This window comes from Rhipicephalus microplus, chromosome 3, assembly GCF_043290135.1.
Source record: "Rhipicephalus microplus isolate Deutch F79 chromosome 3, USDA_Rmic, whole genome shotgun sequence".
NCBI classification, from domain to species: Eukaryota; Metazoa; Arthropoda; class Arachnida; order Ixodida; family Ixodidae; genus Rhipicephalus; species Rhipicephalus microplus.
The window spans coordinates 150,728,052-150,752,723 of NC_134702.1; the positions used below are offsets into that span (position 1 = coordinate 150,728,052).

Sequence of the window (24,672 nt, forward strand, 5' to 3'; positions counted from 1 at the left end):
CAATGCCGCCTTCCCGAGATATGTGGGAAGGATATCCAGGCAAGCTACAGCGTTGGAAATGCCAGCCCCCAATCATGTCTCGCCACTTATCAAATAAAGCCGGTCAGGGGCCGAGACCAATTGACGCGATGCTGTCAATTCGGCACTCGAGAAAGATTTCGCAGCTTACCTTGCAACTCGCAATGCCGCATCGTGGCTGAGTGAACAGAAAAGTGGCATTCCAGCACTAGTGCGAGCAAAGCTATCACAAAAAAAGGGAAAGAAGTCTGATAATCTATAGAACTATCCATCTGCTTCAAGAACAGGCGTTTTGTCTGTTTCTGTCTGTTCTTCCTTCACTATAGAAATATATTCGCGAGCTTTAATTCCTAAGGGGGACCCTATTCAGTACAAAATAGGTTCACCGCAAATACAGGCATTAAAAAGGATGACAGGCAATATGCCGTTGTACTAAAACCGGAAAATGTACACTCGTCGCAAAATTTTAGTTCCACCCACCGCGGCTGAATCTTTCAGGATGTATAAATGAATCAAATTCCTGTATATTGGGGCCTAATGGCTTAAACCGTTATACTAGATTAAGCTTGATAGCGGCCACCAATTATTTATACATGCTTTGGCTACCCACCGTGCTGTTCTAGAGGCTGTCACATGACCGATAACCCGCTGGTCGCGGAGTCAAATGCTAGCCACAACGGCAGTATTTTTGATGGAGGTGAATATGCTTCAGTTCCGTGCACTTTGGTTTAGGTGCATGTTACAGAAACCCAGGTGGTCGAAATTTCCGGAGCTCTCCACAACAGCCTCTCATAATCATTGCGTGGTAGGCACATCTCTCCTCTATCGGTATATTGACTAGACACTTCATGAAGATCAAGTGGAGGACACGCGTGGAAATGATTCCTCATGTGGTTTAAAAGAACGAATTGCAGAGGCTATGCAGAAGTGTACGCGCTGCTTCACATAACTACAAAAGTGCACTGAGCTTGACATCAAATTAGAAAGGCTTCGGGCGTTACGTAGACGCGCAGAGAGATGATATAGACATACCAGGTCGATTTCTGATCTCAGAGTAGCAAGGCGTATCCAGAAAAAAATACAGCGCTGAATAGACAAGTTGCAGGATGAACGATGGAAAAGCCTTTCTTAGTCATTACTTCCACGGAAGCCATTTTCTTATGTATGGAGAACTCTACAGGGTCTTCGCTCAGGCGCCATGTAACGGTGTCCCTTAAATGCTCTCGCACTTCGTATAATCCACCGTGGAATTGACGTTGCAGAGGATTTTTGCGCGAACATCACCGACGGGACAGTTCTAATCTTCAATATGCTTTTATGTGAATACCCCAGTCCACGAGATATAAGCATGAATGCTTCATTTTCTATGGAAGAGCTAGAAGCTACACTGACACTGTGTAGGCATTTTGTTTCACCAGGGCCCGATTGAATAACGTATACGGCTCTGCGTCACTTAGGCCAAGCAGCGAGACGACAACTGCTAAACTTATTTAATCAGTCATTGGAAGATGGGGTCGTGCCTCACGAATGGAAACGCAGCTGTTTTGTTCTACTTCTAATACCAGAAAAATCCCCTCTGGTGCTCGCATTTTACCGGCTTGTAGCTCTCGCCAGCTGGGTTGGGAAACTGATGGAGCACATAATTCTGACGCGCCTGTAATGGTTATTTGAACGGCACAACATTTACCCTAAATTCATGGCAGAATTTCGACGAGGCAGTTGATCGATTGACAGCACCATCGATTGGGTGTCATCAGTAGAACAGCAGAAATTCAGGAAACGAATAGCACTTGCGCTCTTTCTTTGTGTGAGGTGCATGTGTCAACGTTTACCATCAAGCTATATTAGACACAATACTGTTAGTTGAACGGAAAGGGCGAATGTTTTAATCGATCCGAAGCTACCTGACACGAAGATTCTTTTTTTGTATATATTGAAGGTGGCCCAGCTTCAGATCACTCCACGTGCCGTGGCGTTTGGCAATGCGGGGTTTTGAGCCCAGTTTGTTTTAACCGATCCTTGGCAGAAGCTCTCCTGGCGGGAGCTCTCCCGGAAACAGTCAGTGTTTCAGTAAACGATGATGAAATCTGTGTCTGGGAACCAGCATTGACACGCCTACAAGTTCGAGCAAGGATGCAGAGGGCAGGGTAGCAGGCATCTGACTACCTTTGCACGCATGGTCTAACAATCTCAACAAGAAAGGGCACTGGTGGCCGTCACGCGCAAGACGATGACAAGTTATCCGGTAAGCATTAATGGCCAGCTCATCTCTTACAAGCGTTGCTATCATTTTCTAGGTCATTTTTTACCGTGACCTCTCCTGGAGCCCTGACGAGACTCACTTGAAAGCGAAACTAGTATCTATTTCCCACGTTCTGAAAGTCATCCCTAGAAAAAGATTGGATTCGTCTTTGAGTTCCATGCTACAGCTATACCAAGCACTTTCTCTTGGTGTACTGCGCTACAGTTCTCTTATGCTTACGAAAACTTGTTAGTCAATTATTCGATCACTTCAGAACGTGCAAGCACAGGTACCACGTGTTTCTCTCGGCCTACCATGAACTACTCCAACCGCTCCAACAGTTATATTGACTCGGCATCATCCGGTTACGACCTATATCACAACCGACGCGCTGAGGGCACATATTCTGCACGTTTCATGGATAGTATCGAGTGATTTAACATTTCTGCCAGAACAACGACCACAGGCATCGTTCTCCAAGGTACTCAGTTCTCACCGCACTTTGCTACCATCCAGTTTTATACCCTTGGTGCGTTCACCGTCCACCTTGTGGAGCCTACGACAACTCGAAGTGCGGCTTTCCGTTTCAAGAAAAAGAAATAGAAAAGCCCTTTATAACTGGGCTTTGAAGCAAGCACCTCTGGACAGTTTGCACAGCTTTTATGCTGACAGAATCCATGTATACACGAATGGCTCTGCCATCCAGACTAGCTCAACCGGCGCTACAGTCATCCAATCGCGACGCATCAACATCACTTACGAACTCTGTCACGTGAGCACATCGACTGGCTCGGAAATTGTCTCCCTGCATGGTGCCGTCGATTATATCAAGCAGCAACCGGCTAACCAATGGGCAGTATTCAGCGACTCCAAGGCGGCTGTACAATCTCTTTCCTTGGCATTTCGTCGCGGGTCGTACGAACTACTGGTGTGGGAGATCAGAAATGCGGCACTATGCGACCGAACAAGGAAATAACGTTGTGTTCCAGTGAATACCAAGTCATTGTGGTATCTCCAGCAACGACCTCACCGATGAAGCAGGCAGAAATGCACACGTACAAACAAACCCTGTTTCCATGCCTATATATAGGATTGACGCGGCTAAATACCTGAGTAAGCTGGCACAGAACATGACACTCTAGAAGTGGCAGTCATCACAGTTCGCACGTCATCGACTGTATTCCCTCGACGCATCTCTATGACTGCGGCTACCCTCTGGTATTTCTAGAGAGGAAGGTACAGTGTTGTGCCGTCAGCGTCTGGGCGTGGCCTTCATCAATGCATTCAAGATTAGGATGGCCGACAGTACGGAGTGCATTGACTGCGCCATGGATGAAACTATTGAACACCTTTTATGTTACTTCCGGGCATATACAAACGAGAGGCTTCACCTGCGCAGTGTTCCAAACCAACTAGACAGAAGTGATTTCACTGTCGAGAAAGTATTCGGACGATGACACTGCCATACCAATTCCGAAACGCAACGAAAGCGTTGTTGCGTTTTTTCAGACACTGGCCTCTTTCATCGTTTGTGATGTGAAACTGTTGCATGTCGGCCCAGTCAGTGATTTTTCTTCCTCCTATATATCTTTCCTTTCACTCTCTCCTTTCCTGGTCCAGAGTAGCCTACCGGGGCTCAGCCCTGGTTAACCTCCCCGCCTTTTTCTTTATTTTTTCTCTCTCTCTCTAACAATGTTTGAAGAGACAGATATTCTCTCAGAACACAATTTTGGTCAATTTAAAATAAGAAAAAAGTTTTCTATGGTGTTTTCTATCCTTCTGTTTTTCATAAAACGTGGTTTTGGTATTTTTTGCACTTTCTATATAGGTGTCCTGCTTCCCTCACCCTGCGGCAAAATAAATGCGAGCATGAAGATGAGTTCAATTGCGTTACATGTTAGCTTATACGTAAGAAACCGTTGTATTGAGGAAAGAAAATGTATGCGTTATGAAACGTCGTCTAGCTTGATATGTGCAGATAAGCCTTTAATTTTACTGAGCAGAACAGTGGCGCCATTCTGAATTGCCGTAATATCTTACTCTTATGAGCAGCAGCATGAAGATTGCTAGCTTAGATAGCTACTGAATAGTTCAAAACGAGCCAGGAGCGGCCTGGATCGCGAGGTGGTAAACAGAGTTCTGGGGACGGCCAGCTTTCTCAATACTTTTTATACGTGCTTCAAGAGCTTTTAAAAATGTGAAAATGAACGTGGCCAAAACGTAGTCACTCTGAGTCGTGTTAGAGTAAAACGTCGAGCAAGGGGGGCTATTGGTATCGCTATCACTTCATACTGGAGGACCGACTCAAGCTGTTTGAAAGGTTTTTCGGGTCAAACAACTCTTCCTCCAAAATATCAGCATGCTTTTGTAATAGACCACTGCAGCTCCTACCGAAGGGAAGCTTATCATTACGGCGTCAAAAAAAGTCCTCAAGAACAATCATGAGTCAAATTTAATAACTTTAAAGTATGCATCAATGTTGTGACGTGTACAATATATATTTTTCTGGAAGCAGAAAATCTCTATCATTCGATCTCTTTCAGGCTTTGGAATCTTCGCGCTACAACGCTGCATGAAAATCTACCACATCATTCTGCTTAGCACCGTACTCAACAGCGTGGCGCTGGTTGCTGCGCCTTTTTCTCCTAATATCACATGTATGAGCATAATATTCGGTGCTATTCATGGTAAGAGCAAGCTTTTAAACACTTTGTTACGCATGGTTTGCCGCTCTTCTTACTATATAGCACGAGATTCTTGTGTACAACATGTCAGTTTCCTGCAGTTGCGCTAATCTAAGAGACCGGTAGCAATATGCGCAGAAAAACAGAGCAATCAGCAGCGCAAACACGTCTGCTAGACTTGTTCCTTTAGATGCAAACTCCTCGTCTTTGCTATGGGAGGGCCCGCATCCCGGAAACTAAACATTCAACGCCACCAATATTGTGTGCTTTTTATTGCGATGGCAGTTATGTGAACAGTCCGGGTGCGTTTCGGCCATCGCCGTTGGTAACGCCGTGATGATCGGTATGAGGTTCAAACCAGCAGCATAGCCCCACGCATCGTATGTCTTACGCTCGAGTGAAAGTGCACAAGCTCAGCCAGCGTTCCTGGCTCAAATTGAGAGGAGACGTGCCAGCTGTCTTTCCTGGTGCAGTGAAAGTCCAGTGATCGAAGGTAACAGTTGAGCGAGGGGGCTGCATGGAAACTCTGCACTGCTCGGCAGGGTGCGGTCATGTGAGTTTTCACTGGACACAGATCAGCAGGCGACTGTTAAACTTTTACGTTCAGTTCTCACTGGTTGGTTTGCGATGAAGTCGGAGCACAATGGTGATTTCTCTCTCTGTGCCAGATAAGATGCTAACGGAGCCTTACATCGTATAAAACTCAAGCTTGTTGTCGTCGCACTCAATTGGCTCACCTTTGCGGCGACAAGAACTTTTTCAAGTGAAGCATGTATTGTGGTAGTGGTATCGCTGGCGTTGTTGGTGTTGGTAAGAAATCATGGATGACAAATCATTCCTTGGAAGCTCCATCACCCCAGCCCCTAGAACTCTAAACACGAGGAGATTCTCATAGAACATGATAATCTTAGACGCTATACTCCCTACCATCCGCATATTTGTGGGCAATATCTATCTTTTTCGCAGGCTTCGGAATGGGACTGTTCACCACGTCTGCGGGCATCTACATCCTTCTCTACTTCTACAAGTACAGGGCCACGGCTCTTTCAATCTTTTATGGCGTTGGCTGGGCCGTAGCCGGAATAGTTGGACAGCTGATACTGTCTGGCCTGGTGGACACATACGGCTTTCAAGGCGGGTTATTTTTGCTCGGCGGGATTATGATGCACTCCATCCCGATCGTCATGCTTGCCGGGAACCCTTCGCCGATGTCCATCGCATATAAGTGGCGGGAAACGGATCCTGCCGAGATTAGGAAGTCGGGACCGGATGACTTGCGGAGCGCCAACGTCATAAATGAAGGGTGAACACTTTGACAGGTGTACCAAAAGCTTTGCAGATTTAACCACCTGAACTTATCTTAAATTATTGACATTTTTTTCAGTTGAAAATCCGCACTAAGGCGCAGTAGTTGATTGCGGACACTCGGGAAACATTTTTAGAGGCGATTTTTTTTCGTACGGTTGTAATCTCCCGTCGCTCGTTTTTACTTGAGCATGTTCAAGTTTAGATATAAACAACATGTGGATGGTACCTCAGTCTAGTAATTTCTTAAAAGACAAAAGTTTTAGCAGGCTTGGTATTATTATTATTATTATTACTATTATTATTATTGCCATGATTATCATTTTATTAATAATATTGTTATATTATGCATTAAACACACAGGACATAGACGAAATAGGAAAAAAAAATGAGGCTCAGGACTGCCACCTGGAGGGGCACAAACTCTGCCAACTCCTTAGAATGAAAAAAAAACGAGATTGGGGAAAGAAAGATAACAGGATGGAAAAAGTAGAAGAGATAAGAAAGAAAAAATCACGGACAGTGGTAAAAAATAAGTAAGTACAGTCGTGGTCAGTATCAGTTGCAACACGCTGTCTGTATTTGAAATGCGCCAGCACTACAAAGTGGCGCCTGCATAAAAACAATTGGTGCAATAAACTCTCTCGTATAGTGCTACTTTCTGAACCAATTCAACGTTTCTTCATGTTAGGCTTGGGGCCGCTTTAATCGAAGCCTGAGCGTTGCACTCATAATGAGCACGACTGCACACGCAAATAAAATGCCAATAAAAAGGTGCCCTGATCCGCTTGGTTCGCGAAATTCATCAATGATTGATGGGTCCGGTCGCGTAAAGTAGCAAAGCCTCTTTGAAAATGTCACGGGTCACACTTAAATCCAACGAGATTATATGATTTGATCTACGCTGCCAAAACACTGAAGTATACGTTGTTTGTTTCACTGGAGGTGCAATGTGTTTCAGACAGACTATCCACTTTTGCTTGACGGTAGAAAAGTTTGCGCACAAACACAGGATTGCCCCTTAATGAGGCAAGAGCCTCAGGTCTTCAAACGGGGAATTAGAACGGTGGCGGCTGCGATCCCGTGACTTCGGGGGTGAGTATTGCAAAAAAAAGATGACTTGATCACGTCACCGTGTGTCGCCAAGATAACTCCACAGATCACCAAAGTTCTTGACGTCATCGCGACGTCACAAATTCTGGTGTCATTGGACGGAACATCACATGAGGTTGTTGTAGTTCCTTTGGGCGGCGAACAAAACCAGAGAGGGCATGACCCGAAGAGAAAAAAAAAATTATGGTGATGAGTGGCAGTGGCACGTCAAGGCACGTTTCGTAGTATGTTTGTTGTGCATTAGCCTAAGGTGAGTAGATGATGAAAAGCAGATTCTTGATTTTTACATCTTGGACGGTTATAATATTTTCCCTCCTTAAAGATTTCTACACCTCACAGGCTCTATCTGGTAAGTCTGGAGAGCCTGAAGTTAGCTAAGATTGTTGATCCACATGACGCCGGGCCAGCTATAATGGAACCAATTGGAAATTGTGGCTGGGAGCATTACGCGTTCCGGATGGCAGGAGTAAGTGGACACGCTTTCGTCACAAAGCAAAGTACCCTGTCGTCTCAGGTGTTGCAGAAGATGCAGTCTCATGGCTGAGTTTCGCGCAGACCTACAGGGAAAAAAATCGTGAGCGACGCGTTTACAACGGCATGCATAGAGATGACCTGTTGTCCACTGGGCCCCGGTGAACGTGTTCTGATCGAAAATTGGAGCAACCCAGTTTGCGCAGAGTGAGAGGCACGTGATGCGCCGCAGTTGGCACAACCGGCCTTTTGAACCCCCACATAGAGCACGAATATATTTTCTCGACACACCCGATAAAACTGAAATGGTGGCCACAATGTTTTTATGACCATCTTATTGTAACGACAAAGATACCGTAATTACTGTTTTTTTCCTTGCCATGCGAAAGTGTGATTGAATTTGTGCATTTATTTTGCCAAAGTGAAACGTTTGGTAAATAATGAAATGGTGAATCCTCTTACTATTCATTACCTTGGGGTGCAATAATTAACCAACAGCGCAACCTCGGCGATAAGAATCTCGCGGGGTAAGGGAAAGTTTTCGTAGTATTCAAACTTCGTATCACCAGAAAACATCAAAAATCGGTATGCAACAAAAGAAAGCTAGCAAACACTTTCACTTATTGTTTCTCAGGGTTATAGTAATATCAGGAACTGCTCTGCGTGGCTGTAAATAAATTTGTAGGCGTCTTTGATCATGCTTGTATTAGTAAATATATGGTGCGTGCGTGAAACCAGGTGTGTTGCAACCCCAGAGTTAGTAGCTACGTTTACCCTTAATGCGCATTTTTGCATGACAATGAGGTACTGCGGCGAAAAGAACCTAAAGGGAACTTTGCACCAGATAGATGGAGAGAAATATTTAGAAACACTCTCCTTCGTTACTTTCTTGTCGTGGTGGTGAGGAAGGTGTTCACCGGGAACTTTAGAGCCATGCTGGCACTATCGGGAAGTTTGCCTAAAATTTGAGTGTCCGCTGCAAATTGGAAAGCCAGCCAACAGTCGTGAATGTTGACACTGCGAGGCCTAGCTCCTTCTTTAAGGTCGTGCCCTTCCTCTTTCAGCCTTCACACACCCCATAAAAGCGCGTCTTATTGCGAGAATATTGCAGGCAGGTGTGAACACCTTACAGCATCACTGCCTCGAGAGCGGCACCACACGCCGATGCATCGGGAGTTAAAAAAAAGTGGCATCAACAGCATAAATTACATTAGGGCTCAGAGGGCCTCCAAAATAGCCGCGCGCAATCGTGGATGTTGCCACGCGCTGCTTATGGCCGATCATGACAAAGTGGCAGCTGGGTGGAAATGTCCACGCTAGGGTATTGCACAGCCGTGAGTACTGCGTGTCTTCAGGTGCTGCCCGTGGTAGTGCTGGTAGCACCTGTTCAAATTATACGGTAGCTTATAAGTCCCTATAAGGCATCGCGTGCCTAAAAAGGTTCTCAACTGCCATACATCATTACATTGGAGTCAGTCTAATAAGCTTACACGAGTACCACAGCAAACTTTGTCGCAGCCCATAGTTTGTACGAACCATGAGCGTATTACCGAGGTTCTAACATATTGAGCTACATAGGCTCGTAGGTAAATAAATGGGACGAATAGTTTGATACGTAATATCGCAGAAAGTAGTTTGAAAGCACTTCAAAGGACATGAGCGGAAGATCCTGCGGAATCCCTAGGAATACATTTTCTTTATCGCAGGAAGGCAGAAGGACCTCAAGAGCTGCGACCTATTTGCAAGCCGGCGCTACCTGAGAGCTGCTCCGTAAAACACGCCCTGGCACTCTTCGTCACACCAGCTTTCTACGTCATTGTTGCGGTCATCATCATAGACGACTACAGTAATGTTCAGTTTTCCACGACAATCGTGGACTACGCCATCGATAAAGGCATCCCTCTGGATACCGCTAAAACACTTATCTCATTTTCGTCTTCCGGCAACCTCATCGGCCGCGTCGCGGTGCCATTCCTGGCCGACATCCGGCCGCGCTTGCGCATTCCAATTTACGTGCTAGCGTTTGTCTTAGTCACCACTGTGCTTATTGCGACGACGCGAGTGTATGCCTACGAGGGTGTTGCCGCACTCACCCTTATCCACGGAATCTCCAAAGGAACATTGTTGTGCTTTAGAACTGTCCTCATTGCTGAGATTCTGGGCGTCGACCGTTCGGCGGCCTGCGCTGGCATCACGGGTGTTACAATGATACCACTTAGTCTGGCGAGCCCTGCAATCCTAGGTGAGTGCCGTAAATGTTCACCACTCGTATATCATATGCATGAGCCTGATGTACGTGAAAAACGCCAATACAACCTACATGGCGACTCACAATGAGGCAACATATGCCTGGTTTACAAATGTCTGCAACACAATTTTCTCTCATTCGTAGGATTTTGTGGTATGATTGCAATGAATTTTCATTTTTTTGTTTGTTGAGCACTTTAGTTCGCATGCTCCAATAGACGAACGGGAACCAGTTATAATAAAGGCATACCCACGGCACTTTAGGGGCAAAGCTCCTTACACCGTGGGTCATACGTCCCGTGTCGTCGTAGTCGTTGTAGTAGCCAGTCGCATTGCCTTGCATGTCAATAAAAACGGTGTCTCAGCTAGATGAGTGGGGTGAAGCGTCCATCAGTCCGTCCGTGCTTTCGTGCGTCCATCCGTTCCCGTGTCCGTCCGCACGTACACCTGTGCGTCTGTCCCGGCATCCGTCCATCCGTGGGTCGATCCGTGCGTCCATCCATCCATCCGTCCGTGTGTGCGTGTATGCGTTTGCCTGTGCGGCCGTCTGTAGAACCATATGTCCGTCCGTCCATCCATCCGCCCACCTGCCTGCCTGCCTGCCTGCCTGCCTGCCTGCCTGCCTGCCTGCCTGCCTGTCTGTCTGTCTGTCTGTCTGTCTGTCTGTCTGTCTGTCTGTCTGTCTGTCTGTCTGTCTGTCTGTCTGTCTGTCTGTCTGTCTGTCTGTCTGTCTGTCTGTCCGGCTGGACGGACCGGCAAACAGACAGACAGACGAACGGACGGACGCTTTGCCCCACTCATCGTCACTCACTCCATCAATATGCTGTAAATGTTTTCCCGATAGTCCGCTGCAATATGTTTCCTCCCACAGAATGCAACCTCATACACAGAGTTTCCAGTGTTCTCGCATCAAAAAATACAGTTTATTTCTCAAAAATAGCATCGCAGAAATTTTATTTCATTCCCAGTCAGCAATAGGAGCGCGCATATTTATGAAGTCCTGGGACAGCTGTTGTTTGTGCAAAACCACCATGACTTGTCGCAATGCCTAAACGGTGGCACATCATGAATTTAAGTTCTTGCGCAAATAGTGCCAATATGTTTAATATTTCCATTAAACGATTTGCATGCTTGATGCAGCGTTAGACGCGTGATAAAGCCCTAAAAAAAACCTCCGCCTATCACCCTTTCCGCCCTCTAATAGCCACCAAATGCTCTTAGAACGATACCTGTGTGGTAGTCGCCTTCATATCGCCAGCCATGCACGCCTCTTTTGTTGCTCTTCCGCCTCTGCAAAAAAAAAGATCTACTCCCCGCCGTGCCAAGGCGGCGTTGACAAGCTCCGTGATGGTAGATCCTTCTAATCCACAGCATTATTCACAACATAGCACCTGGAATTGCGGTAAAAGTGACTATTGAAATTCGCAACCTTCGCAAGCAGACCGACTCGCGACAGCACTGGCTTGAGCGAGGGAGATTATCGACGTGGCCTGGCCCTGCCTTTTCAGATATGCAATTTGAATAGAAGTCAGCAAAATGTGACTTCCCATGCGATATCATATTTTAACACGAAAGTGTTTTATGCCAGGGTTGACTAAGACTTCAGTGACGCATTTTCATGGTTGAAACGACGTCAAAAAAATACACATGACGAGTTTGAAGAGAAAGTAATTTCAAGAAACGGAAGTTTTTCTAGAACGCAGAGCTATTGGTAGGTGGCAGCACCGTGTCGTTTTAGCAAAGCGTGAAAAATCACGCCATAACCACGGAGCGAATGAAGATAAGTGGGCGAAGGTCAAGACGGGAGATCATCCGCAAATCGTAATTCTGTGAAAACTTAGCTCATTACATCATTAGAAAAAAAGTAAGGTTATACGTATATATAAAAATCAGCGTTTATTTTGTTCTTGCTGTTTTTTCATTTTTTTTGTTGTCATGGCGGCTAGACTGCCAAGTCCATTCATTATTATAGCTTTATTGTCCGTGAAATGAAGCGAGAGAGGTTCTTGTACTCGCTGCAGTGGGAAGTTTGCAAACACCAAGTCTAGGCACGTCCCTCGGATTGTGGTAGGTTGCATAAAAGAAATAGCGGAAGCGTTTGATATCGGCGAAAATGGTGACACCTGTGTTAGCGCACTCTCGATTAATTACTCGTTTGCGAGCTGGTGTATTTGGAGGAAACGTAACGATGCTACAACTTAGCCTTTTGTCACGTGCATAGGTTGCGCGCGCATGTTTTCTGTTTTTTTTCTTTTGCTTTCCTGTTTGACATGAATGAAGCAACCAGTTGTCAGCCAGCGGTCATGCTGTTCAGTATTCCTTTGCGATTAATTTTTCCGATGTTCCAATATGAACTGTGGATACACTTACAACCTTCTTCAAGACTTGCATTGCATAGCCATCTCACCAATATTCCGCTGCGTCTGCTGGGTGTTCAGGGTATACACGGCCCTGTGCTCTGATACACGATATAACCGCTGAGTCACCGTGTAGGGAAAGTGGTCGTTAGCTACTGTATGACATACTTCCCTGAACAAAATGCTTATCATGAAACTGTTTCTCTGGTTTTCGCAGATATGTACGGAATCGTGGTGTTTCCTTTTGTAGCTTGTTGTGCTTCCGTGCCATTACGCTAAAGATGACGCAGTTCCTAGCGACCACCTTATTTAATTGATTGGGTCGCGAGACCGTGTGCACCTCTTTTTGCATAAACTTTAGTGCGCTCTGCCATTGATCTATTACAATGTCCTTACATTGTCCACTACTCTTCCCTCTTTTGATTCTCTCAGGATCCTTCCGGGATGGAAGAGGAAGCTACGACGGATTTTATTGGATGCTAGCAGCGATCAATTTGGCGGCGGCTATCACATTCTCCATATTCGCTGTGCTTGATCGGAGGCGGAGAATCGGTACATGGACAAACGATGATTGCGAGAAGAAGAACTGAACTTCATTCCACATATCGTAATGAATATACCTCACGTGATGGTTCCGCAGTTCTCACTTGCTCAACTTACAACACAGCACAAGTCCGTACTCAAGCGTCAACGCAATACATGTTGCAGTGAATGGAAAGTACGCATCTAAGTAGGATTGGCAGCGAAACGATTGAAAGCGCTAATACCGATGAAGAGCAGTGACCACGCTACACCACAATGTTTCGTGCGGCAAGGTTACCTACACAGCTCGTCATGAAAAACAAAAAAATATTTGGGCATATGCGATTCGGCGCTACACGCATAGAAAACTAACAGCATAGTAACCAATTCTCTAAATTCCTTCCGCAAGAAATTCGAAGGAATCACCAGAAAAGCCTTTAGTTTTCTGTGCGTACGCCTACTAGGATTCAACACATAAGGAACCCCGATGCAGTTTGGTTTCGCAGAAAAGTGGTATAAGCCTAGACAAAACAAAAATTCGTTCATCCTGCCTGCACGAAAACATATTGTGCTTCTCTGCTAGAAAAATTTATGAAGGCCCACTACTAATTTCTTCACTAAAAATTAGGAGCAGACTAGTGCTGAGAAGATAATGACAGACCAACCAGAAATTCTGGAAATATGTATCCCATTCCATCAGCAGTAATACTGTGATAAACACTGGTGTCGCACATTTATACAGTCTGTACAGATTATAGTTTGCGTTTGTTTTGTCTTTATACACAGTGCATGGAAAAACAATGGGAGAACGCTCGAGCTTCGTCTTCAAAAGTAGAACGCGATAGTGTAATGTGACCTCATGCGCATCGCCTCCTCCATTGCTAGACTCGCTGCGTTTCACTGGGCTTGCCTCAACAGTTCCGTAAGGAAACGAACAAATGTGCTCGTAACATTGACCGTTTCAGATTATCCTGGAATCTCTGCGGCAAGTACAATTGCTAAGCACCCACTAGCTTACGATTGTTCTTTTTGTGAACCAGCGAATGGTCCTCTACGCTTCCATGAGGTAACACGTGAATGTATGTTTCATAGCTGTTGTAATGGGTGCACCTTTAAAAAATGGCGCCCACGTCTTCAAACGAAGACAACTCGAGTAAATTGCGTCGCAAAGTGATTGGAGCATCGCGTGAATGTTGCTTCTACTAGAGCCAAGCAAAGCCTAAAGTCATGCGAAAGCTAAGTAAAAATGCCCTGATTCGGAATATTCAGAGGTGAATATTCACAGTAAATTCACACTTAAAAGACCACGTGACAGTTTCGTTTCACAGAGAGGCAGTCCTTCTGACCAGAGAAGAATTGACCACCCTGGGGCAGTATCTGGCCACTACCTCCCACATGCAAACGTCAATTAACTCACGGGCCTCAGTCACAAGCAGCTGCGAAGCAACTGACCACGGCGGTGGTCAGATCTGCAACGCAGCAACGGGTGCTAAGAAGCTCTGGATCGAGACAGGCCGCCATTGGAACCTGAACCTGGCAACGTCTAACGCTACAACCTTATCTGGTGAGGCAAGTCTAGCTGTACTATTCGAGAAGCTAGAGGGTGTTAAATGAGATATAATAAGGCTCAGTGAGGTTAGGAGGACAGATGAGGCCTAAACGGTGCCACAGAATGGGCACGTTCTTTGCTATCGGGGCTTGGCTGACAGAAGAGAACTAGGAGTGGGGTTCCTAATTCACAGACATAGTTGGCAACGTAGAGGAATACTATAACAATAATGAAAGGGTGGTAGGTATCGTAATTAAACTCAATAAGAGATACAAGATAAAGATGATACAGGCTTACGCGCCTACATCCAGCTATGATGACGCTTCAGTTGAAAGCTTCTATGAAGAAGTGGAATCAGCAATGAGTAAGTTAAAAACACAGTATTCTGTACTGATGGGACACTTTAATGAAAGGGTAGGGAAAAAGGATGCTGGAGACCAGGCAGTAGGAGATTATGGCATCGGTACTAGAAATGCCAGAGGAGAGCTACTAGTAGAATTTGCAGGACGCAATGATTTATGGATTTTGAATACCTTCTGACGAAAACGAGGAAACCGTAAGTGAACGTGGAGGAGTCCTAATGGCGAAAATAAGAACGAAATAGGCTTTATAATGAGTGTACACCCAGGAATCCTGACGGATGTCGAAGTGGTTGGCAAGGTACGATGCAGTGACCATAGAGTGGTACAGTCTCGAATTCGCGTAGACCTGAAGAAGGAACGGCAAACTGATACCCAAGAAGCCAATCAGTGAGCTAGCACTGAGAGGAAAAGTAGAGGAATACAGAGTCTCGATTCAGAACAGGTACTTGGCTCTTATTGAGGAAACCAACCTTACCGTAGATGCAATGAATAATAATCTGACGAGTATCATTACCAAGTGTGCAGTGGAAGTTGGAGGCAGGTTAGTTAGACAGGAGACTGGCAAGCTTTCCCAGGAAACAAAGGATCGCATTAAGAAGCGTCAAAGCACGAAAGTTTCAAGTACAACAAACAAAATAAAACTGTCATAACTTTCGAAGTTGATTATTAAGCGTAAGGTATCCGATGTAAGAAGGTGTAACACGGAGAGAATTGAACGCGCTCTGAAAAACGAAGGAACCGTCAAAGCAGTGAAGAGGAAACTTGGGATAGGGAAAAATCGGATGTATGCATAAGGGACAGTGAAGGCAAAATAACTACCAATATGGATAGGATAGTTAAAATAGCGGAGGAATTTTACAGAGATCTGTACTGTAGCCGGGACAACCACGACCTTAATACTGTTACATAAAAATCACACGAGGCAGGTCTTGGGTGGCTTGCGAAGCCGAAAGTCTAAAGCGGGCAATCTGACGTGCGTGGTCAGCACGAGCAATGACATCACGTGCATATTCGGTGGACGGTGTTGTAGTGGTTGGAAGTAGGGTGTCGAGTGGTGATGTCTGATCACGGCCATAGAGCGAGTAAAAGGGTGAATAACCAGTGGTGCCGTGGCGCGAAGAATTGTACGCGAAGGTCACGTGAGTCAGTGCCAGGTCCGTCATGGTGGTCGGAGGACACATACATCGCGAGCATGTCCATGAGGATGCGATTTAGGCATTCGGTAAGGCCATTTGTTTGGGGATGCTGGGAAGTGCTCAACTTGTGCTGCGTCGAGGAAAAGCGCAGAAGATCGTCGATTACTTGGGACAAAAATGCGCGGCCGCGATCACTGAGTAATTGGCGAAGAGCGCCATGGTGTAGGACAACATCGTGAAGCAAAAAGTCCGCAACGTCAGTAGCGGTGCTGGTGGGGAGCGCTCGAGTGATGGCATACCTAGTCACGTAGCCTGCAGCAACGGCGACCCACTTGTTGTCCGATTTAGACTCAGGAAAAGGACCGAGAAGATCTATACCAACATGGAAGAAAGGTTCGGTTGGGATGAAGATCGGTTGAAGAAGTCCAGCCGGGGGTGCATAAGGTCGATTCCTACGTTGGCATTTATCGCAGGAGGACACGTAACGGCGAACGGACCAGGAGAGGCCGCCCCAAAAGAAGCGGCGACGCACACTTTTGTACGTCCGAGATGCACCCAGATGACCAGCAGCTCGTGCAGCACGGTTGAACGCAAATGTTTCGGCACGACAAGAAGGAGCTCAGGGCCATCTGGCTTGACGCTACGACGGTACAGCGTGTCATTTAGGAGGACGTACATGCGAAGCGACGCGTCGTTCGGAGCAGATTCGAGATGGTCAATAATTTGTCGCTGGGAAGTATCACGACCTTGTTCATCACCAACCTGAAGAAACTGGGACTTTAACATGACGCCGAGGCTAGGCTCGATGTCTGATTCGTCGGACTGATCCACAGGGTAGCGGGATAAGCAATCGGCGTCTAGATGGACACGTCCAGACTTATAAGCAACCGAGTAGGAATACTCCTGTAGGCATAATGCCCAACGACCAAGTCGTCCAGTGGGGTCCTTCAGAGAAGAAAGCCATCACAGCGCGTGATGATCTGTGATGACATGGAAAGGGCTGCCATACAAGTAAGGACGGAATTTCGAAACCGCCCAAACAAGAGTTAGACATTCCCGTTCTGTTATAGAATAATTGCGTTCAGACTTAAAAACAGACGCCTTGCGTACGTGATTACACGGTCGTTGCCCCACTGAATTTGCGCCAAAACTGCACCAATTCCGTGACCACTCGCATCTGTTTGCACTTCTGTAGGAGCATGGGGGTCAAAATGTGCAAGAATAGGAGGGGTCGTTTGAGCGAGGATTCGCTGAGACAAGGTGTAAGCTTGAAGAGGGCCCCAACAAAATTGGACGTCTTGTTTGAGAAGGCTCGTGAGTGGCCGTACGAGTGCCGCAAAGTTTTTCACGAACCAGCGAAAGTAAAAGCAGAGGACCACGAAACTGCGAACAGCATGGGCAGAGCGTGGGACTGGGAAGTTTGCTACAGCGCGTACTTTCGCCGGGTCTGATTGTACGCTGGCAGCGTCAACAAGGTGACCCAACACGGTATTCTGACGAAGACCGAAGTGGCACTTGGAGGAATTGAGCTGCAGGCCTCCCGTATTATGGATAGAATGGTCGAAAGGCGTTCAAGGTGGGCTGCGAAAGTAGGTGAGAAAATGATCACGTCGTCCAGGTAGCACAAGCATGTCGAACATTCAAATCCTTGTAGGAGCGTGTCCATCATTATCTTGAAGGTCGCTGGAGCGTTGCATAGACCGAAGGGCATGCCCTTAAATTGGTAAAGACCGTCACAGGTAACGAAGGCGGTTTTCCCCGGTCCATGTAATCTACAGCAATCTGCCAGTAGCCAGATCGGAGGTCGAGAGATGAAAAGAAGGTGGCACCAAGGAGGCAATCGAGGGCATCGTCAATGCGTAGTAGAGGATACACGTATTTTTTGGTAATTTTGTTGAGGTGGCGATAATCAACGCAGAAACGCCATGAGCAGTCTTTCTTTACTAACACCACGGGACATGCCCAAGGGCTCGATGATGGTTCGATTACGTTTTTCGTAAGCATTTCGGCCACTTCTTTTTTAATCACTTCTCGCTCGGACGCTGACACGCGGTACGGCCGACGGTGAATAGGCGTGGAGTCATCAGCGTTGATTCGGTGAGTGGCAATTTAGGTCTGGCCCAAGGCACGATCATCGGTGTCGAAAATGTCACTGTAGGAGGTCAGAACCTGGCAGAGAGCGTCGGCCGGGTGAGGCGAAAGCTCTGATCCAATCATGTTTCCAAAAATAGCATCGTCTGAGCTGGGAGACCATGAGACTGCACTTCGATCAGGAGCTGATGCAACGACAACGCTGACATCGTCCTTCGTTATGGCAGTTAGCTGGGCTAGAGACATCTGGTAGGGCAACACTTGAGCGGTGAAACCAAAGTTAAGGAGCGGAAGAAACACACAGTTATCCGCTGTGGTCGCGATGGTATGGGGCACAGTAACACTGCGCGTCAGCCGAACGTCAGTAGTCAGTGTAATGATATAATCACCATCAGGAATGGGAGGGGCCAATAACAAAGACACGTACGTGACGGCACATTGTGACAGGTGAACGAAAGTTGCTGGGCTCATGCGGCTGGTGGACGAAGTGATCTACTGACGTTTCGGCCGTGGGTCCGGCCTTCATCAGGCCGGACCCACGGCCGGAACGTCAATAAAATCACTTCGTACGTGCGTCTTCTTCCCCATACTCATATATATATATATATATATATATATTTTGTGGTAAAGCCTTTGAACCGTGGGTCGTCCTCTCCAGCGCCTTCTAGTGGGTCGCCCTTTTCATAAGAAGAAGAGCCGCTCGTGCAGAGAGTCGGTCCCCGCATTGACTGTCACTGTCGTGAATCATCGCGGAGTGTCCACCAATAAGCCTCTTAACAATTTGGTGGAGGTGCTGGGTATCAATCCCCGTACATCTATTCCCGATCGCCGTAAATATATATAAATAAATAAATATATATATATATATATATATATATATATATATATATATATATATATATATATATATATATATGATACAAAGCGAATAACAATTCCAAAATATTTTTTTTAATTTCGTCCGCGAATCCTTCCACTGAATCAGTTTGCGTGCACGTGACAGTTTAGTTTGTCTTTAGTATTTCAACAATAATGTTGACAGAAGACAAACTTTCAAGCAGGTGAATTGTATTGACATTCTTCTATTTGGAGCGGTAAAAGGTTATCACTCAGCCATACTTCTGAGTGCACTTCTTCACGTTTTCAGTGGATCTCTGCAACTGGGAAACACCATGACCACTGCATGAGCTAAACACATCCATTTAAACTCCTGCGGATGTTTCTAAACATAGGTCTTTTACAGCATTTGTACATTTTTCTTTCTCATCCTGGCGTCAAAGCAGGCTTGCGCAGCCACCATTAGTGTGGCGAACAGGTCCACCGCGGCACACATTCGGTAGAGATTGTCGTACGATCCCCTCGCGTCCCGGAAGGCACCTGCATAAAACAGAAGCAGCTGGATACAACACATGAACAAATACACTAAAGCGGATGCCATGACAACCATAAATATTGATGAGGCACCTCATGACTCCTATAAAAACAGCCACTCACAGTACTGAGACCGGGGAGGCTTACGAGAAAGAATTCTAAATATGAATACAACGCATTTAAACTGGAAAGGTATGATTCAAAGAGCACGTGCAGGTTAGGTGGTCATACGTGACCCAAACAGCAGATCGATAATGCACACGTGTTGTTAGACTGACCTCGTCACTTAGCGAGGAGGCTGTTTGCGCCCACTTATAACACCTTACCTTCGGTTTAAAATGGTTCACTGTTCAAACTTGAATAGAACATACAAGCGTATTTGCCTCCTGCGCGCGCGAAGGGTGGCTTCACCGCACAGCTGTTGAACATAACGATAAACTTATAGTAGGGAAGAAGATGAGGGCTACATAAAATGCAGAGGGTATCACTCAGACTGTGAAGAAGACGACGTTTGGTTGCTCGGTGCAACAAGATGCAGAAAACTTGCGCTTCGTGCAGATGCTATGGAAGCAGTAATGTCAACACCAGAATTTACTCATTTAAGATTTCCGTAGAAAATTTATTGGTGTCCTATAAGACAGTTGGAAACATAATAACCAGATTTCGATGTCGTGTCCCCCGTTTAATTTCTATTCACATGGGGCTGGTCTGGCGATATCACCGCTATGCAACGTTTCTTCAGAATTTCAGAGGACTATTTTTATCATAACGCTGATACAAATCGCTCAGAAAAACACTCTTTGTCCTCCCATTCGCTAGCCTGAGGCTGAACTTCACAATAGAAAATATACTTTCCTTCCGTGCTTCCGATCCGTGCTTCAGCCAAGAGAACGTTTTCTATGCAGTTTGCAAGTACCTTAATAAAAGTAAGAGAATTAAGTTTTTGATTGCGTAATTATTATTCCTGCAAAAATATTCCAACATAAACAGGAGCTTTGTTTAACCACGCTAATTCTCATTCAAGGTAATGAATGGTTGCCTGAGCTGAACGAGTGACAAACAACTATTGCACTCTTTTCATTCGGCCTACGGTGTCTTCTTTTTTCTTTCTTTTTTTTCTCCGGTGGGTGGTTTCGATATTGAATAAAGAAATCTTACTGAATTTGGTCTTCGACTCTTGGCCGATCCCCCTGAGTGAGTACGAGCCATGGCTGTGGAATCATCATCATCATCATCATCATCGGTGCACAAGCTGGTTCCGCCATTACCACTTACTTTACTTTTCGTGACTGCTTTTCTGTTATATAAACGAGTGCCGCTTCTAAACACCTCATTTTATTATGCGTAACTCTTCTCCTTCAAGGACTGTTTACACGTGCACTATATAAATAATGCACTATACACGTGCACTATTTATCAAGCTGATGGCAGCGTTGTGGAAGGTACAGGCGCTTTTATCCAATCCTGACAAGGCGCACTTCCTACGCGCTTTTTGGGTCCGTTAATTCGACAGGTGGCCCTGTCTGTGGAAAGTAGGTGTGTAATATCAACTATCTTCTGATCTTTGCAGCATATGACGCTTTGTGCCTGTTTGATTTGTTTTGTTTATTTGCGGACGGAACAACCCGCGTCGCAATGTAACTTCTCGGGCTTTTTCTATTTAATGTTATCGTCCCCGGTTTGAAGTTTAAGTTTAAGTTTGAAGTTTATTTCACCACAATGTTACACAATACAATGTGTGGTGTGGAATGCGGGAAAAAATCTGCGATAAAAACGCAGCTTCACGAGCCCCACATCCCATCAATACAAGGCAAAAAAAGTGACAGCATTCATAGTGCCCTCGAAACAACTAAACAGACACAAATACATAGTTTAAAATGGCACCAATAAGAAATATTGCAGACATAAAACTTTAAGAAATGTTGATAGGATCGCACTCTTTAAAGAAATACGAAAAAATAGAAATAAGCAGAACATAAAAATGAATCTGGAAATGGTAAATCTCTCCTGCGTCATGAAAGTAAAAAAAAAAATATTCGACATATCCTGTCACGAAAGAAGGCGCAGTTGTTCCAATGATAAATTGAATTTATTTAGTATGTTGGGGAGTGAATGTTTCAGCATTTGTAGAGCATAGTTTGTTCGGCATCGAGGAACCTTCCAATAATCACTCTGTCTAGTAGGTCGAGACAGGGTGCTGCGCTGTAAGCATGCTATGGAGATAAGATTTTTACTTCCTTTGTTAATTTCAGTTTTCAAAGACGCTAGAAAACAATATTCATACATGTTGTCAAATCTTATGACTCTGAAATTGTTGAATAAAGACAAGGTATGTGCATTATATACAGCATTTGTAATAGAACATAATGCATTTTTTTCGTAGTGTGAGTAATTTCTGCTTAGAGTGCAAGGTGCCAGTACCCCACACCAAAAGACCGTAGCGTCATTTTGTGTGTGGTACTGGCACCTAGCATCCCACCAGAGGAGTCCTACGAATTCTCCTCTGGTGGGAGTTTTTCAAAAGTTGGTTCTGCAACGTGTATAATAATATTTACTTCAGTCACTGATAAAATTAAGGAATGAATCATTGAATCAGTCAATCTGAAGGTACATTTTCACTTCTCAGAGGTCACTATGTAGATTACTTGACTTAACAGCAAATGTTTTGTGTTTCAATTTTGGCTGCTTTCACTATAGTGCTCAATGATCTCGACCTCAACGCACACTTGCATTGATTGACGCGACCCTGTCATTGGAGCTCCGCTATTTGGCACAGTTACCAGTGGCGACTTGACCATGTGCGTCAATCGCTTCTTTGAGAAGGGCGTTCTGAGAGCGTTTCTTGCATTTTGAACCTCTGCATTGTCGTCGGAGACACGATCTGTAGTGTCTCATCCTTTTACAGTAAAAGATGTTATGAGATCACAACTCTGGTCACGCGTGGCGCTGTAGTTGTCCACCGCCGCCACCGGTGTGCGGAGCTACTCTGCACTACATAAGAAAACTTAATACCAAAAATACAGTGGGGCTCGAACACGGGTTCGCTGCGTGCCAGCGCAGTATTCTACCACTGAGCCCCGCCGGTGCTTGCGACTTGTTCACGAAGTTGCCTTAGCCAGGCTTGATGTCGGGAAATGAATCGCTTTAATATTAGTAATAAAGCGTTTAGAATTGATTGATATGTGGGGTTTAACGTCCCAAAACCACTATATGATTATAAAGCGTTTAGAACATCAAAGAGTAGCCAAGCGTCTCACAATGCGAATAGGGCAACCAGTTGGTCGTCCAATGCTCCAACCGATTCCGAAAGCTTGTTCTTGATCACCTATTAACTGTGGTGCATACCCACTTCAGCCATACTTTCTCATCGTCGTCAGCCACTGCACGAACAATTGGCACGAAATTCTTTGCAAGTGTTTAGCGGATGCCACACCTCTAAAAAATGACGAAGAGTAGCATAACGAATGCCGGTCTACTACCCAGAAGGTATTATTATTATTAATGCCGTAGTGGGTACCCCGCAGTTGTGCTTGCAGCAGTTGCCCAAGGAGTGTTTAGAAAAGGTTCTGAAAGGCCACTCTTCTAGCTTTCGCTGTGACTGCGTTGCGCCTTCCGCGCAGGCCTGGAGTTTTTCGAAACGCTGCACCACTTTTGCGACAGTTGGAGTTTCGCCTTTCTCGAGTAAGCCATGCACCACTCTTCGCAAGACTGAGGTCGAAATCGTTCATCTGTTTCATCTGATCCAGGTGTTTGCCACAAGAACGCTTCTTCGGAGGTAGTACTTTTTGCGGCTTCGTCTGCCTCTGTTTTTCTCTGATATAGCGTTCGCTCGCTCACTTGCGTCAGTTTTCAGGTCCTCTCGATAAGTGCGCCTGCACTTGCACTGTCCCCGCACTCAATGAGAAGCCCCTCAAGAACGTTTTAAAGCTATTTGCTTAACTTGGAAAAACCGCGCACATTCAAACGCTGGCCCATTGGGAAGTTGGTAACACAGTTTGAGAGCAAGGAGGATTAAAAAAATTGCTGGAGTGGAAATGATTGCGCAGATGTGAAGCCGTTCCTCTGGCAAGATGGCGGCTGTGGCGGCCATCTTACTAGGGGCATGATAAAGTGTCGCCATTCAGCGATCGAAAACGAAGCGTTTCCCTCGCACGCCCAACGAGTTTATTGCAACCAACATTTTTGGGGCCTCATAGTGCTCCAAGTGCGTCTTAAAGTCACTAGTTTTCCGTAGTGAGCCTCTAATTGGAGGCAAAGTTCTTTTGAAGATTCAGTCATCCATATTTGTTTCTGAGTGTTATTTTGTCAGGAACAACCATCCTTTAATACAGAACTACCGTAGTATTTACATAACGTATCAAAGCCACTTGATCTTTAAGCGGGCACTATCAGAAAAGAGCATGTTTCCGCCATCTTGGCAGTGGCAATAGGTGGCTTCACTTCTGCTGGCAAGGCATCGCAGGAGCTTCCACTCCAGCAACTTTTCTTTAATTCTCCTTGTTTGAGAGGCATCTTGAACACCAACACGGGCAATGCCATGCATACAAAAGGCGCTGCGTTACCACCTCACAGCTAACCTCCGCAGATATGCGTCCACGCGGGCCTTCTTTGTTTAATTGCACTAATAGGTAATACACCCTGCACACTATGAAAAAAGTCATTAGTAACGATGTCCTCAACTTATGTAGGTGTAGTTTGGAAAATAAAACTGGATTGGTAAAATATTTCAGTGACTATTTGCTCTCCCTAGAGCCTCGATTGGACGAGAGAGCTCTACCTTTAGATGCTCTGCCAACAGCTTGAAAAACGTCTTTATAGTCAAAGTGTGCACGAAGACGCTTCAAAAGCATACCAGCGCGTTCAAACCTCACTTGCTCCACGCTCCTCGCGTGCCGTCGCAACGCCATCCAAAGAGCTTCATTAAATGTAGCACAGCATCTGCATGTTTCACACCAAATATCCACGAAATTATAGTGAACTAGTATATTATGGTGCATTGTACTTGAAAGACAATAGTACTGCGTCAGGAGGAAGTAAATAAAACGTTTATTTGATTTTCTGCGCGAGAAGATAGGTGAACGAAAATCTAGAGGCGCTGTAGGAGACATATGAGCGCCATCTGGCAGTAATCTTGCAAGACGAAAGGATGTCCTCCAATAAAGTGAGCGCGCGGCGTGTGAGCGCAGTCTCGGAGGCCATAATAT

At 45.6% G+C, this 24,672-nt stretch overlaps 1 protein-coding gene across 5 annotated transcripts in view; it reads right to left on the reverse strand.

The window, feature by feature from the left end:
• Positions 1-19,148: 19,148 nt before the first annotated feature.
• The window catches only part of LOC119170488 (monocarboxylate transporter 14), a 41,038-nt gene continuing 35,514 nt past the window's right edge, over positions 19,149-24,672 (reverse strand). For all 5 annotated transcript variants that reach the window (XM_075888519.1, XM_037421690.2, XM_075888517.1 and 2 more), the window contains one exon: positions 19,149-19,474. In XM_075888519.1, the coding sequence (XP_075744634.1) occupies positions 19,335-19,474 (140 nt within the window). In that variant the 3' untranslated portion in view covers positions 19,149-19,334. The remainder of the gene's footprint in view (positions 19,475-24,672) is intronic.